The sequence below is a fragment of the Hyposmocoma kahamanoa genome, unplaced genomic scaffold (assembly GCF_003589595.1).
Source record: "Hyposmocoma kahamanoa isolate Upper Pololo Valley unplaced genomic scaffold, ASM358959v1 220, whole genome shotgun sequence".
NCBI classification, from domain to species: Eukaryota; Metazoa; Arthropoda; class Insecta; order Lepidoptera; family Cosmopterigidae; genus Hyposmocoma; species Hyposmocoma kahamanoa.
The window spans coordinates 4,874,039-4,895,529 of record NW_020653740.1 but is presented as its reverse complement, the minus strand read 5'-3'; the positions used below and the strand labels follow the sequence as shown (position 1 = coordinate 4,895,529).

At 33.9% G+C, this 21,491-nt stretch overlaps 2 protein-coding genes across 4 annotated transcripts in view; one reads left to right on the top strand and one right to left on the bottom strand.

Annotated features, from left to right (window-relative positions):
- Positions 1-15,547, bottom strand: part of LOC113228019 (protein disulfide-isomerase) — a 32,021-nt gene extending 16,474 nt beyond the window's left edge. Inside the window, exons 1-4 of the mRNA XM_026461154.1 lie at positions 15,340-15,547; positions 14,879-15,076; positions 13,295-13,566; positions 9,951-10,118 (exon numbers count right to left, since the gene is read on the bottom strand). Coding sequence (XP_026316939.1) covers positions 9,951-10,118; positions 13,295-13,566; positions 14,879-15,076; positions 15,340-15,487 — 786 coding nt within the window. The 5' untranslated portion in view covers positions 15,488-15,547. The remainder of the gene's footprint in view (positions 1-9,950; positions 10,119-13,294; positions 13,567-14,878; positions 15,077-15,339) is intronic.
- Positions 14,626-21,476, top strand: LOC113228021 (methyltransferase-like protein 22). Of its 3 annotated transcripts, none has more exons than XM_026461159.1 (7): positions 14,626-14,761; positions 16,319-16,446; positions 17,127-17,205; positions 17,461-17,571; positions 18,460-18,651; positions 20,921-21,085; positions 21,160-21,476. In XM_026461159.1, exons 2-7 carry the CDS (start codon positions 16,387-16,389, stop codon positions 21,456-21,458), a joined length of 906 nt encoding a protein of 301 aa, XP_026316944.1. In that variant the 5' UTR covers positions 14,626-14,761; positions 16,319-16,386; the 3' UTR covers positions 21,459-21,476. The 3 variants fall into 3 exon arrangements, with proteins under 3 accessions (XP_026316944.1, XP_026316942.1, XP_026316943.1); XM_026461157.1 differs by having other exon boundaries at positions 18,454-18,651; XM_026461158.1 differs by lacking the exon at positions 14,626-14,761 and adding an exon at positions 15,040-15,158 and having other exon boundaries at positions 18,454-18,651.
- Positions 21,477-21,491: the final 15 nt, after the last annotated feature.

Sequence of the window (21,491 nt, the reverse complement as noted above, 5' to 3'; positions counted from 1 at the left end):
GTTATCCAACAGCGTTTACGGAATTAGTCGGTGAAATAGATTATAAGAAAAATGAAAATCCTTTCATATGTATACATTTTTAAGAGTGTAGAGGCCTAAAGTATAGAAATGCATTAAAATAAATAATAAAATTGAACAAAATTCAGGCTTTACTTAAAATAATTAGAGATTTCCAAATTACATTCTTGCTTTAAACAATAAGACGTTCGGTAACTTTGTGTTCTGAATAACGTTTGTAGCCTTTGCCAGTAGAGAAGTTCGAGTAATCGTACGGGTGTGACGTCATTTCGGTTCGGTTTGAATACGACAATTTGACGTTCGATTTGGGTGTTGTGAATAAAAATGAAAAGAAATCGGTCGACAACTGAGTTATCGCAAGGTTCTGAATCGACCCCCAGCTACGGTAGCTGTAAAAACTTTGAGTGAAGAAATAAATTTGCCGTCCTTAAAACCAAAAACAAAGATGTGCAAGAACCACATAGAAACTATTCGTAAGGTCTGTTGGCTCATTCCATGGCTTAATTAGCAGAGCATGTGGCACGGATTGCCTGAGGGTGCTGGTTCGAATCCAGCTGGATCAAATGAATTTGTGTTCGATTTTTGTTATTAATAATAATTATATCAAACTAGTGGAGTAATTTCACAAAAAATAATTGTATATAATGGTAGTAAAGTGTCGTGACAGTCAATAAACAATATGAAAAAGTAATAATTTAATATTTAGATACAGATACTTGATAACATCGTAGTATTATGATTTTTTAAGCTTATTAGGCTTATTCCTTGTGCTGTCAATCACTACTAAGCCTCAGTTTTACCCTGAAAGGATATAAAAAATAGTAAAAGGTTTTGCCGCATCGTGTAAATCTTGAATTATCAAATATAACTTGTGTTACAGAGTGTAACCATAGCGGTTCGACAATTCAACTAGAGATGAATGGTAACAAAACAAATTTAAAAGCAAAAAGAAATAATAAGTTATCGGTCGCACTGCTGGGCAGAGGCCTCTTCTTACAATGAGACTATAGTTCTCACGCGGGCTCAATGTGGATTGATAATCTTACACACACAATATTAAAATACTTTGTGATGTTTTCCTTCATCGAAAAGCTCGTAGTAAATTTCAAATTAAATGTAGTACATAAATTCTGAATACTCAGAGATGCAAACCCGGCCTATTCCACTAGTCCCTAACGGCTCTCTCCCCTGGTGGGGATAAGTAAACTGTTTGTTTATTATTTTATCGTAACTCAGTCAATAAAGAGACCGGCTGTAGCTGGTCTCTTTATTGATATAATATAATCATTGTAATTATTTATCAAAAAGATATTACTGTGAATATTATAATTACATATTTTTGTCGATATTGTACTGTAGATGTTAAGAGATTTTATTGATAGCGATAAGTGAAAAAGAATTCCATTTATCCCAACCAATGACATGAAAAAAATGAAAATGAATGAAAAAAAATCCACTTGTCCCCACCAGGGGGAACAGCTGGTAGGGACTAGTGGAATAGGACACAAACCCAGATTCTGCTTGAGGGGCGGTAGGTGAAACCATTAACCTGTAATAGCTTCAAATCAAATAAAAAAGAAATAATAATCCCCAAAATATAGCAAGCTTCTTGCTTATAAGCATAATACCATGTTACTCCTTGTAAAATCTACATTTTTTTCTGGATGAGTAGTCACAATATTTACAATAGAAGTTTACAATAGTCTCTATAAAACTACATTTGTCATAACCATGTATTGTTACTGTACGTACAACTAAACACAACATCCATATTTCACTGAACAAAGTGACTGTGTAGTTTATAATGCGTACATTATTAATAGTTACTGAGCACCGTGTATTTTTAATAGTAATCGATAGACCTCTTGCATTGTGTATTTTTAGTGGCAATCGATGGACTCTCTATGAGCATCGTGTATTTTTAGTAGTAATCAATAAGCCATACTAAGTTCCAAGAGCTTAATTTCTTTACAAATTTCAATTTGCCTTATTTGTCTCAGCTTATAGGTTGACTGTATAAAAGGACTATAAAGCTACCGTTATGGATAAATAATCTCAGAACACTAAAAAAATCGACCTCATCATTCATCCCCTAGTTTCCTACCCTTGGATATGGAATATTTTCTTCAAATTTAAATGGTACCACTATCGAGGTACCCTCTCTCCAACAAAATCGGTTCTTAAATCGAGTTATCGTGTAACAAACATACAGTCGAATAGACAACCTACCTTGAATCCTTTTTTTGAAGTCGGTAAAAAAACCAAAAATAATGTTAAACCACTTTAAAGGAATTTCAATAACTTAATAAGATATTTATTGATATGGTCGGATTACTTGATTTATAATTATGCCTATAGCTAGTAGGATATAAAGCTATTCATGTCCTTATTAGCTATTATATCTAAATTAACTATTAAATAATTTGAACGAACAAAAGAAAGAATTTAGTATGTTCAAACGAGGCTTGGTCTACAAAGATAAAATGTCTTTATACCCGCGTGAATTTATCTTATTTATTATCTTATATACCTAAAGTTATATGTATTATGTAATAAAATTGTAAGTGTTAAGCAGTAAATAATAAACACGTAGCTACAGATAAGAAGAAGGTCAACCGAAAGAATAAATAATTGAGGTAACGGAGATTGCAAACTGCATACTTGTGTCGTTAGGAGCTGATGTTACTACGTAGGCGCCAGAGTTAGTTTCTCCTTTTATGGCTTTGGAACCTGTAGATCGATATATGCAGCAAGAATTTTTAAGAATTTAAAGATAGTTTATATATTATTTTTAGTTTCTTTTTAATATTACATACAAAACATAGTATCTTCGATGGATGCTCTGGTTTTTTATTAGTAATTCTTCGAATCTTTATCAAAATTTACCAAAAAGTAATGACGTGGACGTATTTGAGTAACTGAGGCTATCAGCGTAATAGTAGCAAATAATACCCACATTAATTTTTACTTTTTTTTACGGTTGACTGAGGTGGTCAGTCAACCGTAACTATGGGACCTGTAAATGCCCGAAACGTTGGTTTGTTTGAAAAAACAAATATACGTCATTATTACATACTATCTATTTATTCTTTGATATCATCATCAAAACTTACGAAATCAATCACATTTCATACTTTAATTACCCTAACGTATTTCGTGTAGGTTTCATTTAGGGCCTGCGCAACCCTTCATTATTGCGACTATTAATTGATTTAATACGATCTCACAAGCTGAAATCGATACCGTCACTAAACGAAAACATCAATTTTTGAGAAATGGGCATTAAAGTTTATGAAATTAAGTTTAAATTTGAAGAAGCGTGAGTTTCGTTTAGTGACGGTCTCATTTTTAACGTGCGATATAATAAGTCCATTAATAATTATGTTCGATGAACAAATCACTCATTTGCGTATATTTCGTCGCATCTTTATGAGAATGTAATAAAAAGTAATAAATAACGTGGACGTGTTTCGAGTAACTTGCTTTATAGTTGTTTCGATTAAAAATAGTTTTAATGATTTGATACTCCTACATGAAATACGACGAATACCTACGAATTACAAGCGGGTTAACGGTCGTACCGGTCAGTACCGATTCATCATGGTAAATACATTGACGATTTTTTATTAGAGTTTTTTATTTATATTATCTTTGTAGCGCTTAACTTTAAAGTTGGCTTCACAAACTGGACTCTCAATTACATAAAAAGCATTCCGTATTTCATTCACAAATTATATGTTGAAACAACTGTTAAAATTGGTCATTCACTCGGAAAGACAACAATAAAAAATTTCGTTTTGCACACGAAAAAAACATATTTTTTGTTCGGAGTTCGGAGGAATACTTCATCACAAACCCGAATTATCAATATAGCTCGAAAGAAGGCCAAAGTTGAATTGGGACTCGGCTGGTCATGCCAGCAAGCGTGAGTTATGGAGTAAGACAACCACGGAGTGAAAGCCCCACATCTCAAAACGGAAACTCGGAAACGATCAACGATGCAATGGCGGTCTAATTTGCAACTTCTTATTTAAAAAAGAAACTGGTCAGGTTCAGCTCAAATCTGGGACCAATAGAAAAAGAGGGGGGAGGCCATTGCACTGCAATGGGACGGATACATCAGACTTATAATAACAAGGCCATTGTTACAACGCGACATCGCACATGTGGCCCTGCCACATAAAGACACGTGGACAAGACGACGAACACGTTGTCGCATGACGACACAGTGTACGAGTGTATTCCAGACTCGGCCCCCAGAAACAAGTACATTAATACGTTTTAACGACATGCGTTAGCTTACTTTCGACATAAATAATAAATATGAAGCCCTAAATAGGACAAATGATATTGACATGTTCAGTAACACAGATTCAAAATTTCTAACATCCGCTGGTTACTATTTGGAAACGGTCACCGCTCTATGGTTCAAATTCCGCAGCTTACATTTATCGGTGATCGACTAACTTTTTTATGACTTTAACTTACATGTTTAGCTGTAAGTACTGTGAGTGTAAGTTCTACAAAATAAATAAATTTAATCAATTTTCTGGCCATCTGACTCAAAATTTCTAACATCCGCTGGTTACTATTTGGAGACGGTCACTGCCCAAAGCTCTGTTGTCCAAATTCCGCAACTTACTTTTGGTCGGTGATTGACTCAACTTTTATATAACTTACATGTTTAGCCGTGGGTACTGTAAGTGTAAGTTGTACAAAATAAATAAATAAATTTAACCAATTTTGTGGCCAATGAAGCGAGATTGATTAATTGATGACGAAAAATAAATTTTTCTTTCAAATAATAATGTGTAAATAACAGTGCGGTATGTTCGTAGAATTATACACAAATTCAAAAATATAAAATAGACTAACTAAGGGACTTCTTACTTCTTGTCTTTTTGTTGAAAGCATAAATTTCAGAAATGGCAACTATAAAACCCGTCAGCAATGGATTTCTAAGATAATGACAATTCCAGCTTACGACGACCTCCAATACAATACAGTGACCTTTGCTAGACCGGTCGTACACTTTCACTGTATAGACCGACATGCACGATGCGCACACCGCCACGTCCGTAGTTATTTTAGCTAGATTTTACTTAATAGAATATTAGTTATAGACATATATGTACGTATAAAACTTTATCTATATTAATATTGAGCTGTGAAATTATACTGACTGCAATACGATATTACTAGCTAGTGAGTACAAGGCACAGACATATATTTAGATAGACGCCGCAAGTACAGCAATTTGTATGAAAACCGAGCGTGCGACATTTTCAGTGTTGCCGTTGTAGATAATTGAAAGTCCCTAGACGGTCAGAGATTTTCCGCTAGATTTAGGTAAAAATAATTTCCTTAAATCCACTAGATGTCTCTAGACATGGCGGTACTTCCATGCTCATTTGAAAATCGAATTTGATTCACAAACAGTAAATAAAATTGCAAATAATTACGGCAATGTGAACCAAAAAGCACTTATTTTAATTTAGTTTTGAACACAACAAACAAGAAATAATTATATTCATCTCATTCTGTGAGTGAAAAAATTTAAATCAATAGGTTTTTGTCTTCCTCATTCCTAATCGCAACGAGCGAGAAAGGCATCAAACGAACGAATGGATGTTGAGAGTTTGTTTATTACAGAAAATTACCGTTCAGTCCGATTCTATGTCAGTGTTACCAGCGTTAGACTAGAAAATTGGCCGAATATTACTAATTTACTCTATTTAATTGACAGGTTATAATTTTTGTTCCTGAACAGAGCCCAGCGGTCAAAAAGACGCTAGAAGTAGCTAAATATTTTGTAATTTATATTTTTTAATAAGAATTTTTACGCGATAAAAATTCATAAAATCCCCTAGATGTAGCGACAAAGATGCTAGAACGGCAACACTGCACATTTTATGTATCCACCATGACGTCACAAGAACTCTTTAGTGACGGGAAACCTCCTTCCGCGCTAAATCGATTGACTGAACAGAATACAAGTAGTCGTGAAATATTAATATAGTAGAAAAATACCAAAACAAGATAGTTATGTCCTTTATTAAAAATTGTTTTTCTAAAAAACTTGATTACTTAACAATTTAAACTTTAGTTTTTAAACAACTTCAAATATTAAAATTATTGTCCTGGAAATAATATAAGCTTATTATATAACTGTCCTTTTTGTAATAGAAGATCATATCGATTGACTTAAATAATGAAAACTCACGGCTATATATGAACTTGCGACTGTCTTAATTAATTTTACTAGATGGTTTTCTGTTGGTAATTGATCAAATTGATGAATGGCAAGACAAATGAAAATGTTACTACTGACAAAATATGGTAAAATCTTATTAATCAGATAAGGTTAACTTAATGGTGGCCTCGTGTGAAATTTATGTTATTTGTTTATTATTTCTCGGATTCCTAACTCTGCTACTCTGCATATTTGGATAGCATCTTAGGTGGGATAAACTATACCACCTTCGTTCTCGAAAGCAACGAACTTATACGTATGACCAACTCCAGGTTTTTGTAAAGACAGCGCACTGTTAATTCTTTGCATTATATATATTTTTTGTATCACTCGTACTACGCATCCCGGGATGTATGTAATTATTTGTTCACTATATTCGGACATTCGAGGCAACGTGCTGCAAAAATTATCGAAATTAAAGATACTACTGGTAATAGATACTAAAAAACTGAAAAAACAACAAAACGTTACTAAACGTGATAACATAAGAGTTCCAGAATATTTTTATAATATTGCTAAGGGCATAATAATTTTCGTCCCTTTGTTTTCAAAATCGATCAAAATCGAGAACAGTGTTGCCTAACGTATAACATCACTAAATATTAAATTTGGCCAAAGAAATGTACAAGCGGCCGTACCACGGAAACTTGCATTATACAAAAGTGCGTTCGTTCGATATTCATGGCGTATTAACAAATGATCACAAATATATCGCACCAAGTAAAAGCCGCAATGTATTACAAATCATGAGGCATACACTGGGTTGCATATTTGTTTTCTCGAAATTCATTCAAAACCAAAATAATTGTTTTTAAAATAAATTAAGCATCTTCTGATTACCAAATAACTTGCCCATGAAGGAAACGTCCTTATTTACCCGTTTACCCACAGTTATGGTGCTTTTGCAGTTTATAATGGCACAATTATGCATTTTTCGCGTTGTCGACTGGTGTATATCTACGATAACGGTCGAGCGCGAACTGAAGTGTAGCAGCGGCAAGTAAGTGAATTTCACTTAGTTTGGGCACGCGAAGTACGTACACTTGCGGCGCCTACCTATATATATGTCTGTGGTACAAGGCTTTTTTTAAAGGTACTTAGAATATCAAGCCGTATACAATTCCGGACATATAATTGGAATTACCTTGCATTTTTATTTTTCACGGCTAGAATACAAAAATATTGTTAAGTTTTCCCAGGTTTTATAAATTTGAATTTTCAATAAATACATACGAAAATTAAGTAATTTAATTAGTGTAGTTTTTGACCAATTAAACAATTTTTTAAGCATAGGACATTTAACAGTACCAATGGAAGGTGGCTCGAATTACGTGTCTGGGACTGTATTACACTTCGAGCTTAAGGAAAAGACAATCGACTTTGGTTTTGGTTTTTAACCGACTTCAACAAAAAGAAGGAGGAGGGTCTCAATTCGACTGTATTTTTTTTTTATGTGTATGTTTCGCGATCACTCCGACATTTGTGAAAGGATTTCGATGATTCTCTTTGTTAGTAGTGGTTTTTGATGAAAATATTCCACTCTAAGGGTGAATCCGGTTTCCGGTAACCGATTTCAATAAAACTTGGCAAATAGATGCAACGAACACAGCAAAAGCGGATAAGCAAACTTTTGCGATCTTTTTTTATATAAATAAGTTATCTGTTCTAACAACTTTAGACGAGACTGAAGACTATTAAAATGACCGAACCACAATACCTATACATGTTATATTCGGAACAATGGGTGACAACTATAACTTATGCATCGACTTCAATCTATAAAGAGATTCAAAAGATTTCGGCTTGAATGAGCCTTTGATACATTAACTAAAACTCCAGCAGCTTATGGTGAGCTCTATAATGGTGCATCAACACTGGGTCATCTGCTGACCTACGGCAGACTAGTCTTTTATAATAAAAAAAATCTATAATTATGTAAAACGTCGTCTCTCATACCAGTTTGACATATTGTCGTTAATTTCTCAAGTGTTTGATCAACTTGCAACGAAAACAGCGCTCTACAAATAGAAGGTAGCCGATTATGGCCGGTGTGTAACATTTACGGTTGTAATTTGGTGTGAAAAATTATCGGGAAAAATTGCATGTAAAGTAAGAAAAAAGCGACGAAAGGTAACTAACACCATTAAGTAATACAATAATCCCTTTTAAGTAATACAGGTTACCAAACCTGTATTAACGTAAGCCGATAACTATCTCGGTGTATAATTGATCGACAGGAAGGTAGCAAGGACTTGCAATTGACACAGAAAGTTTTTATCTGTATGATAGGAAATTTATGTGATTTCCCGTCATTGACTTACAAATAAATGGACGACGGGTCTAATACAAAAACCACGAAAAAAATGTCCCAAGTCAACCTATATAAACGTAGTGACATGTAAAGGAATATGAAAAAGCTAAAACGTTGAATTTAAATTGTAATGTCATCGCAGTACTGTCTAATTTTGCTTGCTTCGCTGTCAGTCGAGCAAACGAAGACTAAAGCGTGAATGACGCTCTGTATACGATTTTAACGCCCTATAAGTTCAGACACTTTTTAGCGCGGACCTGACGTCCATATAATTGTAAGTCAATGTTTCCCGTCATAACTCAGTGGTTTCAAAGGTAAGCGTGCATAAAGGCTTTGTGCAACGTAAGAACATTGATTGCTATGTAGCTCTAAGTCAATGTTGTCACAGGGTGCATGAAATTAAAGTTCCCGGAACTTCATAACACAAAGTTCCTATCTACAAGAATATCCTGTTTTTCTTGCCACAACAATGAATGATTACTAAATACATTAATGCTTAAGTTAATTGACTCACTAATTAGTTATTAGTTTACAGTTCGGATGTTTCAAAACCTGATCAGACAATTATTTCTCCATAATTACTCGTAAAAAAACTGACTTGGCAACTTCACTCTGATAACGGCTATCCGCACTGTAATGTGTTACTCTAGATAGTAACCATCCGCATGGTGCCGCTAAACGAGGCCTATGTACCAATGTTTTTAGTAACTTTATTATATCATATTGGCTACTTTATTTCTCGATATGTGTCATTCATGTATTGATCGTGAAATCAAATACTGTCGCAACTCAAAATTGTGGAATTGGGAAAAAACGATTTGAAAATTTAAAAAATATATACTGAATGGCACTTATTGTAAAAATAGTCTATTACTATTTTTATTTATACATAATACACACATCAAAATTATTGTCTAGGGATCAAGCACGTTTTTGGGCATGAGGATTTTTAATTATTTTTTTTTTAAGCTGATGGATTTTTCGGTCATATCCGATAATTTGCATTTGAAAATGAAATTGACCATCCATTAGTGTTTAAAAAAAAATTAAAAATCCCTATTTTCAGAAATTAGCAAAAACGTGCAATGCATAAAGGGATCAATCCCTATACACTTTTCAATCAGTAATTTTCTGAACTTTGAAATAGTATTTTCTCAATTTCACAATTTTAAGTTACGACAGTATTTGGTTTCACGTGGGATATATCATTAGCAATCATAAAGTATCATCAACGAAAAAATGGACACCTTTTTATATTACAAAAACTTGAGACAAGTTGAATGCAGGACTAGGTATTACTACGACAAGTTCCATTTGTTTCTTTTCGTTGTTATAATAAAGTATAATTGTTATTGTTTTGTAACTGACCTTGGACAGGAAGAGCAGCAGATGGTACTTGATCTGTCCACCGAAGATTTTGGAGGCGGTCTCGTGCGAGAACTCGACGATGTAAGGCATGCTGTTGACGAATACCCACTTCTTGATGGAGTCCTCATCGATCTCTTTAGCCTCATATTTCACAAGCGGATCCTCGAACTGTTGGCAAATTTGGGAGTTATTCTTCGATACTTATAAGCTATCTCAATTTCGTACAATACGTGTATTGCATGGTAAGCGACCAGAGATAGGCAGTGGGTTAAAAGCCAACCAACCCGTCCGGGTCTTAACCCATTTCTGCTCAAAATCCATTCTTAGGTATTACAAAATTTTGATGAAAAAAGAATCTTTTTTAGTCGAAAAACGACAACTTCATACAATACCCGCCTTGCAATCCTGTGGCCTCTCACTTACTACTAGGGATGAATCAGAATCATTAATGGGTTTTAACCCGATTAAAACCCAGGCGCTCAACCAACTCTGTAAACGACTATTTACATTCACACGAACCCCTCGCAGGATGTGTGCTGCGAATTAAGATAATTTGCCTCACAAACTAAAGCGACTTTTCATATTTAAGCATTTGTTTGGTCAAAGCTTTACTGCAAAACATGTGTAATCGTATCAATTCCTATTACAAGCTATGGTACATTTAGTTAATTTCGAAGTATTAGGTAACTTGCAATATTATTATGCAATTTAAAAAAGTTAATATTTTCCTAACTTTGGTTATAGACGGTCCTAAAATGTGGATAAAAATATCTACAAAATATAATAAGACTAAACAATAAATAACTTTGGAGTGTACACATCGGTACTAAAGACCGGTTGACCTTGGATAAGTTTAATGTCATCACAAAGGTGCGTGTTTAATAAAAAAAATGACATCTTTAGTTCTATTATCTTGCTTCTGTTGCAACTAAGGTGTTCGTATTTACGACCTGAGCGGCGTCCTGGTTTGCATAGTAAGCGCTAGATGAAGAGGTTCACAGTACGTTTCTCGGTAGTATCCATTTAAGGAAATTAACTTTTCTAAATTGGTTCATGTTTGGCTGTTCTGAGTAGTGCCCATATTACAGTGAATTTTATAATTTGAGACCACCTGCGGCTTGATTTTGATTGCCTCTCCCGATCGGAAAGTGCGTCTCTTCCGAGTCGAGGCGCATATTTGCGGTTCACAACTAGCCGATCGGAAACTTTTGACATTTCGAATCGGAACAATAGTTGATTTAACTCATAAATTAGAAATATAAAGTAGGAATCAGGGGGTCTACTCTCGATCTCCGTCCGACATCCGTCCGAAACAATTACTGCCAAATAAACAATACTTGAAAAGACGCGTGATATTAATGAAGCTTCATACTTGATACTTGTCTTTTAATTTTGTCGAATATTACTTATTTGACAGTAATTGTACCGATTTGAATCAAAATCAGTCTGCAGGTTATAGGCCTGGAGTGGTTCGTTGTTAGGATGATTCTTATTATCAATTATTATATTACATACGTCAAATTACATAATATACGAGATGCGACATTGGTAATATTAAAAAAATTTAATATTTAAAGAATCTTGTTCAGCAAGACTACACTTTTAAATAATATTTTTAAGTACTTACATAATTATAATAAACCAGCTTGCAACGTTACGACTGATTTGACGAGAGGCTCAACCATGTGTGCGCTTGCATATAAGAATGCCAAAGGATCCCATGCCCTGCCAATCGCTGGGGCTAAGTGTCACTTAGTCTCTTTTTCAGCGGTTGAATATGATTTTGTACAAAAAATAGAGTTTCGTCTCTACATTACATTCAGAGCTGTTTATGTACTTTTAAGTTGGGAATAATGCCGTGTATGTTTAAAACAAAGAACATTGGTCGTTCTTTGTGTAACCAAACTCCAAAAAATGTGTAGTCTGATGTGCCGTTGTCCGTACATAACAGGCAAATGTTTCAAAAGTAAGGATTATTCAGTAAAATATGCCAGACAACCACACTTATTGCCTGGTCACAAACGAGGGAACTTAACGCACAAACTATCACACACTCATAGCACGCACTAGAAGAGAAACCCTGTAGCGCGGTTGTCATGGACACACACATAGGCCACCACAAATTACACCCAAAGTCATGAGAGAAATAGAATCCAAATCGAGACCTCTGCGTGGCAGACCATAAATGCTGGTCCCCAGTTACTATTACTTAATTTCCTATACTCTCGAGTACCAGAGCAACAGAATAAATTCATTCTGGGGTACATTTCACATGAATGTAAAGTTATGCACATTGAAGTAATACATTATACATCAGACTCTAAAATGTAGCATTTGCAATTACCATTCGGTTTTCTTCAGGTTTTATTACATACGCGACGTCACGGTTTCAAGTCAGTTCCATTAAAAAAAAAGATAAAACTTTAAACACGTATCTAATTAAAAAATTTAAACAAGTTTTACACTTATCTATTGTAAGGGCAATACACTGCTGTCTAACAAATGGCAATTAGTAGGAACACTTTTTTTTTAAGTTTACTCTTATCTATGGCCAATTGAGATAGACATTGTCATTGTGTATTACTGAGTGTTATAAAGTCCATGATGGCCAGTTGCAACCTCTCTTCTTAGAAGACCATTAATGACAAGTTTATGCGGTAACCTTAAGACAAACTGCATAAAGACTACTTGCAACTACTGAATATTAATTTATCAGATGTGACAATTAACAGTTTCAGTGTCTTAGTATTTATCCCTATTTATTATATTGTATAAAATGAAAAGCAAATATAAATTTTTCACAAAAACAGTTCAAAAATTATACAAACAGTTTTAATTGGTTGGGTAAATTCACTGCAAATACATGTTTTCAGGAAAAACATACGAAACTTTAGTTAATGTATATGTATGTATATGTTAATAATGTAACAGCATAATTTTACCTTATAAGTAAACAAGTAAGGTAAATTTTTGAATGCTGTAGTGAAATTACATTAAAATAATATAGGTTATCAATGCAACTGACAACTTCAACAAAACTCGATAAGCTCCATCGTTAGAGTGTGAAATACTTAATAATAATACTTGAGTATTAAAAAGGGGAATAGCATGTAACACATCCATTTAAGTAAGCAAACGAAAAACACAATAATTCCTCTTATTACTGTACAATACAAGTGATATACTTTTAACATAAAATTGAAAATTTATTATGTGTGCAGATAAGATCAAAGTTTTTGCTTTTAAAAATGATAAAAGTCCTTTGGTGTCTCTAAGTGTGGAGTTTTCCATCTGCCTAATAACAAAAATGATGCACAGAAAATATGAATGGTCAAGTTACTTACGTTTTTAAAGAGCACCAGGTCATTAGCCTGAACTTCTAGCTCCTTGATAACCTCCTCAGAACTGACAATAGCAAACACCTGGTCATCCACCTGCTCTGCGACATTCAAGAAGCTCTTGGCCTTGTCTGTGGTTTGGTCTGGGAAGAAACCAAAGACAACAACATTGTTGGCAGAGATCAATTCCTTGGCTTGTTCAGTTGAAGCCACTACGATCGCTGGTGGACCGGTCTTCTTCTTTAACCAGGCAACAATGTCGTCAGCTTGGCGTCCACCTGTAGGAAATATAACATTTTTCACTAAGAGAATCATCAATGGTGTCTGTGACAGTACCTAGAGTTACGTGTGAGTTTCTAGCGAACTAGAGCAACTATCCTAATTTGAGACTATGGCAACCACCACACAATCCTGTGTTAAAGTTCTTTATACAGGATATTATTCAATTAATATAATCAATTGAGAAGCATCAGAACCAAAATTGTTAAGTCACTTTTGACTAGTTCTTGTTATTTAATGCCAAGTGGTAGTTTTTGCGCGTTTCTACAAATATTTTATCCAATCTATTCAGATTTACGAGGATAAAAAAAATTTTTGTGGTTGCTACTCCGCAACCACTAAATCCGCTTTCATAATATGTTTGAAATGCACAAATCAGAATACAACCTGACAAAACCATTCAATGATTTGTTTGTTTGTAAAGTGTAAGAACTACCTATTTAAATTAGATGTGCCATATTAAATGCTTAATTAAATATGACTCAAATAAAACTGTTATCAGTCACTTTAATTCTTAATTGGTCAAGTGTAATGACTTAATTACATGAGTGACATCACATCTAGAATGTGTTATGAAACTCGTCTTTAAAAATGACAGCTGTAATGGACAGATACTTGGACAGATGGTCAGAAAAGTATGCACATTATTTAATATAGGTATATTTAAAATTCTAAATAAAATTTTAGATAATTGTACTACACAGTCTTGTACACATTTTAGCAGGTGTATCTAATATGTTTAATATAGCATGAAAAAGTTTATAAAATACAGTAATGAAATCTCATAAGAGTTAATAACAAAAGTACCACAGCCAATCACTGTTGATAACATTCATGAATTACATTTTTCACACTTAAAATAAGCTTGAAATGAGTAGGTACGGACAATGGCACACCAGGTTGTCTACACTCAATCTCCGTCCGACATCCGTCCGAAACAATTACTGTCAATTAAGTAATATTCGACAAAATTAAAAGACAAGTATCAAGTATGAAGCTTCATTCGCATCACGCGTCTTTTCATTTCGTCAAGTATTGCTTATTTAGCAGTAATGGTTTCGGACGGATTTCAAACAGAGATCAAGAGTAGACCCCCTGACTACACATCTTTGTTCGAAAACAGAACAAGATACGTCAATGTGGTAGCTTGATGTGCTGGCGTGTGTACACTAATATAAATCTTATAGAAAATAGGTAAGTACACAAGACTTTCAACAATACTATTGAGATTAAAGAAGAAAAATGATGAAAAAACTAGTCTTTCAAATATTTTTTAAAATTGATGAAAGAATGTATGGTAAGTGATCTTACCTGTGTAGTCAACAGGGTTTCCATTCTTGAAGAACTTGAGAGTAGGGTATCCTCGAACACCATAGTTTTCAGCCAATTCTTGCTCTTGAGTGGCATCAACCTTGGCCAATTTGATGGCAGACCCTTCTTCGAGTAACTTGCTGGCAGCCTTCGCGTACTCCGGCGCCAGAGACTTACAGTGGCCGCACCATGGCGCGTCTACACAAAGACAATAATTTACATCATGCTATATAATTTGAGAAGAAAATTGTGCTGACGTACTAACATGTGCACGACACCGGCAAGTATCACTTCAGACACGCATTACACGATTTCGCTTACTTCTCCCTAAGACGAAAGCCGGCAACGTAATGACGTGTCATTACCCTTGCAAGGAAAACTAAATGAATAAACTAACCCTTATAAAGTCATGCGCTGATAATCTAAACAAGAAACAATAAAAAGTAGTGGTGTAAACTTACAGAATTCCACTAATATGTAGCTTGTAGTCGATATAACACTGTCAAAGTTGGATTTGCTGAGAACCAGTACGTCGTCTTCAGTAGGCACTTCGTCTCCGAGTGCGGAGCCCAAAAGGGCTATCGCTACGGTCAATAGTAATACACGCATTTTGAAATAGCCTGACTTGGAGAAGGCTTACTCGGAAGACGTATCCCTACAAAATGCCGAAAAACGCCACTTCATTCACCAACACTCTGTCTCACTTGACGTGGCAGCGTCGAACGTGTGTTGGGCAGTGATTGGTTAAATTTGTTTTTTTTTACGCCTCCGTTCACAAAATATCGGTTTGCTCACAACAAAACAAATATTTTTTACATTATTATCAAAGACATTATAATTATAATAAATCTAATGAGTACATAATAAATCACTATTTTAATATATTGCAGATTTATGAATTTAATAAGATCAAAATTTATAAATACCATACAATTATATACCTTCTATACAAATATTTTCATTAATTTTATGTTCGGATATTTACCGTAACACGCATGTCTCGTATTTTATTTTCAACGATATCGTAATCGCAAAAAAAAGAGATGGCGGATTTTAGTAGTTACATTTTTTACACGAATTAATTTTTAGTTTATGTATGTATATTACGTTGTGCGTTTCTTGATTATTTGTTACCAAGCTGGTGGATCTGAAGCCAATGCTTTATAAATAAATAAATGAATAATAATCATTATCGCAAAATCGTATACGAATGGTTGTCAAAATTGTCAACAAGCAGCTGATTACTCTTCGAATGTCAAAATGATTCGAAGGAATATTTACAGTGGCAGAATTGAAATGATTATTATGGTGCTAATATTTTAAGAAATAGCTTGAATTTCAAGTGTGAAGTTCTTCGCTAGATTAAATGTACATCACAGGCATGATTAGTGAAAAATGAGGTAATTTTCAGTCATAATTTATGTTTTAAAAATGTTCTAGCATTAGAAAACGCGACAATAAATTCCAGGCATTATATTTTCCAATGTCAGCCGCCCGTTATCTAAAAGATGTATTCTGAATTGTCTTATGGACAATTAATGGGCGTAGCGATTGCAATTAGCAATAAGGTAAGTATTTAATCGTTCAACGATATCTATGTACTTAAAGCAACAACAACACTTTAAACATTATCGTGTCAATATATCTATATTATCGTCACATAGCAACAAGGTCCAGGGACAGTATTTAGTTATGTTAAAAAACTAATTTGTTATTCATAATTGTCTTGTGAATCTCAGTCTTGAATTTTCAGTCTATAGAAACATAACTAAAATGACATTTATATAAGTACACAGCCTTGGATACAATATAACTTACCAGAAATGTTTCTGAATGAGCATTGGCGCAATAGTAAATAACACTGGCACTGAAACCATACTAATGGGATTTATTTTAGAACTAATAAAAATTGGAACTTGTCCAATTTTTCTTATAAAGAATTTCTTCTCTTCCTACTATTACAGCACATAAGACTGTCTTCAGTTCCATAAAATAAAGATAAAACGTTGTGGTACGTTGAAAAAAGCTTTAAAACTCAAATTATAATAATTTAACATTGCATTAATATTTCATTCAATGTGTTCAACATGTAATAAAGCCTGATGTTAAATTAGTAGTGCCAAAAAGTGTTGTGGCATTTGCCATTTTCCCTTACAATTACTATTGTATTATTTGTAAAGCTAATTGCTCAGGCTGAGCAATATGGCTTTTTTTTATTAGTGAAAATTATTATAATATTTATTTTTAGATGCCGGAACTAACAGTCACTTCTGAGATATATGAAGAATATGATTATAGGAGTAAAGTACCACCAAGTATTGAAGGAAGTAAGTAAAATAATAATAACATTTTTTCATTAATTATAATATTTTTACACCCAGCTTGTTGTCCTTGTAATGTCTATTTGGGTATTCCTTTGTTCACACTCTCTGAAGTATTACTATTATTATAACTTCATGCAATTCACTATTGCATGCAGAAACTGAAATTTTGTTTCATAGTACTTGTTATTACTAGTCAAATGTTATGTAAGAAAAATGGTCTCAAATTAAAAAATATATTATTCTGTTATTGTGTTACAGATGTGATCTCAGAATTTCCATTTTTACTGCCAAAACCAGGAAGCAAAGCAAAATTTGACGAAGATAACGATTTGGATATGGAAAGACCACAGAAAGAAGTTATAAGGATTGGTGAGTATTCATGGATTTCTAGAGGTCTAAAACACGTGCCTCAATATGAAAATAGTTTTAAACACTACGTGATTATTTTAACCAGTGGAAAGCGTGTTCCCATTTCATAATAAAATTGAAGATTATTCTAAATAAACTTAAAATATAAACTGATTTATTTGTGTTGGGCAATGATTTTATTTGTAGTTAGGTCACTATCCTTAAAAGCAGAGAAGATTATAACTTTAAGGACAATGAAAATGGAGACATGAATAGATTTTTGGGGTAAAAGAAATGAAAGGATTTTTTCCTTCTTGACTTTTCCATTATGCAATCCTGTTTTTTATAATATGATTACAGTGGCAGTGTTGCCAAGTACACTAAAAAAAAGTTTCAAAGTTGCTAAAAATGTATCACTCGAAAATCGACACTTACGATACAATGAGTATCGTAAGTATAATTTCAATTTAAATAGACACCAAAAAAATGCAATTTTTTTGGCTATATAGAAATAGAATGTCGCTTTTGAAGTAAAAATGTCGCTTAATCTAGTGACAAAGTCGCTAAGTTGGCAATTAGAACTTCTATAATGAAATTTTATGTAGTTATCTCCATTTTTCGGCAGTGTAATATCTGTAATGTCTATAAAACATGACAAACGTTTTATTTTTCTGTGGATGCAATGTGCAAAATCGCAACTTGGCGTTTAATAATTGATAAAGTGTTAAGTAATTTATGAAAAAAGCGGTGGTCTTTAGTTAACAATATACATAAAACGCTCCAGGTTTTGCTTTGATAACCTTGCATTTTTTGGAAGCCTAATGCTATTTATTCAACACAAACTGGTGCCATCCTGGTACTGGTTGACGTAGGGTAGGGGATTATGAGAAACTTCCAATATTGTTTCAGAACATAGCGCTAAAACGAAAATAGCACTAGTAGGTTTACAAGTATGGCGCGGGGCGTTCCTACTCGGCGACTTGCTCATTCATCTCGGTTTGCAAGGAGAACTGCAGAACAAAATTGTTATGGAGTTGGGAGCTGGAACTGGACTAACGAGTTTTGTTGCTTCTATTTATGCTAAGAAGGTTATTTGTACAGGTAAAAATGTAACATAGTTCAAGTTCACTAAGAATGACGTACAAATATATTAAGTAAAAGTTAAAACAAAACGTTGTTACAACGGCTTAGGGCCCCTGTACTGACGCGTAATCCTTAGTATAGTCATGGACTTGTACCAGTAACTCAAGTAGACTGCTAATCTCCATGTTACAGATCGTAACTCTGGAAAAGGTCAAAATTCTCTTATATCTAGATGGCGCTGATCGACAGCCCGTAAGTAGTTTACGTTATGTAAATTGCGGTTGATATCAATTAATTCCTCTTTGATATGAAATATGTGGTCTGGTTTTTCCTTGTAATATTATTGACATATTTGTGACGGTGTGACCTTACATCGTCATCCCACCTTTTTGTATCGCTTCTCTTCATTCGTATCGTATCGTTTCTTTCTTCTACTAATATTTAAATTCAAAATTTTGAATTGTTCCATTTTACCTCGCATTCTAATTTTGTTTCTTTCCATCGTCACTCTCTACCCGATCGCGGTAGCGAACATATCTCTACTTATCTTTTTGAACCGTTTACTAGCTATATTTATACAGTGTACATTTTAAAGATTATACTATATTTAGGAAATGAAACTATTTTTCCGGCTTTAAATCGCGTGTATTTTGCTTTTTTTTTTTAAAAAAAAACTCATATTCGCGATTAAATCCGGAATAGTTTCATTTCCTCGGTGTAACAATCGCGAAAACATAAGAACTCGATATGTAATATATTTGTTAAAACCAAATAAATACCTATAAACTGGACTTTCAACGTTTGAATTGCTAAACTTACGAAGTAAGATGTATGGAGGCTGCTACTACGTTCCATCCAACAGGACCTAACGCCACCAGCACCAGCTACGCTTCTACACATTGATTCTCTTCTCTTCTTCCTGTCCTTATCCCACGCTAGGTGGGGTCGGCACATGTATTTTTCTTGCACTCTCCCCTATCAGGTAGATGACGCTAATCCTAAACGAAATAAAAGAATAGCTGCAGTGTTCATAAAAATGTAGGCAATAAGCGCCATCTAGTTGATTTGTTTGTTTTCACTAGAAATTAGAGTAGTTTTGATAAATTGCAGCTCGTCAATGTAAAACAAATTTGTTACAAAAATACTGCGCGGTTAGTGGGCGCTTGTGCGCTTTTTTTCATAAAAATTGTATGTGACGTGTACTGCCGTAACCAGTAAAACAGGAAAGGTAAAGTAATTTTTTTTTATTTCATTTCCTTAAATATTATTTGGTACTCGTCGCGACATCTGGTGTACCAATAGGTACTAAATACTCGACTACGCTTTCTTGTATCGCGCTTAGTAGTCTCTTGAGTTATTGATCCATAGTTGATTTACACTTTAACACAATACGAAAAGTATATATTTATCATGTTTTCATCGTGTTCAAAGTAAACATGTGGTCAATTTATTGTACTTCGCAGATTTAAAATTAAATATTGAACATCAAGAAAAAATCGTACGATCAGTCAGGATTCAAATCTATATCTGTTCTCCTTCTGATATCCAGTCGAAACAAATACTGTCAAATAAGTAATATACTCTACCAAATTAAAAGACAAGCTTCATTCGCATCATGCGTCTCTTAATTGGGTCGATTATTACAGTAATTGCATCGGACGAATGTGGGACGAAAAACGAGATTACAGGGGACCTGTAACAAACACTTCGAGAACTTCGTAAGGTCTGCTGATTCAATCTGTGGGCAATGTGGCCCTAGTTAGGCATACAGATTCAGAGTCAGATTGAAAGAATTTTTCTTTGTGCTCAATCTTTGTATTATAACAAACTAGCGAAGAAATTTCACAAAAATAAATATCATTGTAATGAAACATCATAATTTATTAATTACAATCAATATTATATATATGTACTTCGGGTTATTCTCTATTTTTCCTCTTCACATTTTATACAAAACATAATATATGGGCGAGAAGGAAGTCCTGGGTTCAAGTCCCGGTAGGACCAATTCGAAAAACCAACTATCCTAATTTGGCTATGGTCTAGTGTTTTGGGTAGTGTTTTTATATATAATTACTCTAGTTAAGTACTTAGAGTACAGGGAATTTCCTAGTTTGAGACACAGTAATGAATGTGGTTGTCTAGCTAAAAAATATGCTCTTTCAATTTTTCATTCAATAATAATTTTGCTCAAAGTCATATATTGTGCTTAATTGATTATATTTTTATTGATTGATTGATTACGTCATATCAGTCATTTTATTTAAAAACAAATTATTTCTTACAGATATTGACTTAGGAGGCATTCTCGCTTTAATAAAATTAAACGCGCAATACAATGCAAAACTGATAAAGGCACAATTTAAAATTATGCAATTGGACTTCAAAGAGACATGGAATAAAGAACTTTCTAACGAGATTGAGCAAACTGACGTATTTATTGCTGCAGATGGTGAGCAAAAAAATCACGAAACTTGAACATATTTTCTAAATCAGTTGTCTGTAGTAAGAAACTTTATTTTTCAGTAATATACGACGATGACGTCACTGCAGCATTCATATCGACTATACAGAAAATACTGAACACCAAACCTCCTAAAACGCTGTATGTTGTACTGGAGAAGCGATACGTATTCACTATAGAACATCTCGATAATGTAGCACCATGTTATGAAACATTCCTCAGTCTACTAGACAAGGTGAAAACAGAAAACGCCAAAGCCACTTGGACCGTTGAACAACTACCTCTCAACTTCCCCAAATATTTCACCTACGATCGCGTTAAGGAACTTGTTTTATGGAAAATATCATCCAAACCCTTTTGAAAGACACGACTGTGATAGTAAATGTAAGGATTA

Coding starts and splice junctions, on each gene's coding strand:
- LOC113228021 (XM_026461157.1), top strand. CDS start 16,387: ATGTATTCTGAATTGTCTTATGGACAATTAATGGGCGTAGCGATTGCA. Junction 17,572..18,453: donor GAAAGAAGTTATAAGGATTG/GTGAGTATTCAT, acceptor CTTCCAATATTG/TTTCAGAACATAGCGCTAAA. Junction 21,086..21,159: donor CGTATTTATTGCTGCAGATG/GTGAGCAAAAAA, acceptor TTTATTTTTCAG/TAATATACGACGATGACGTC.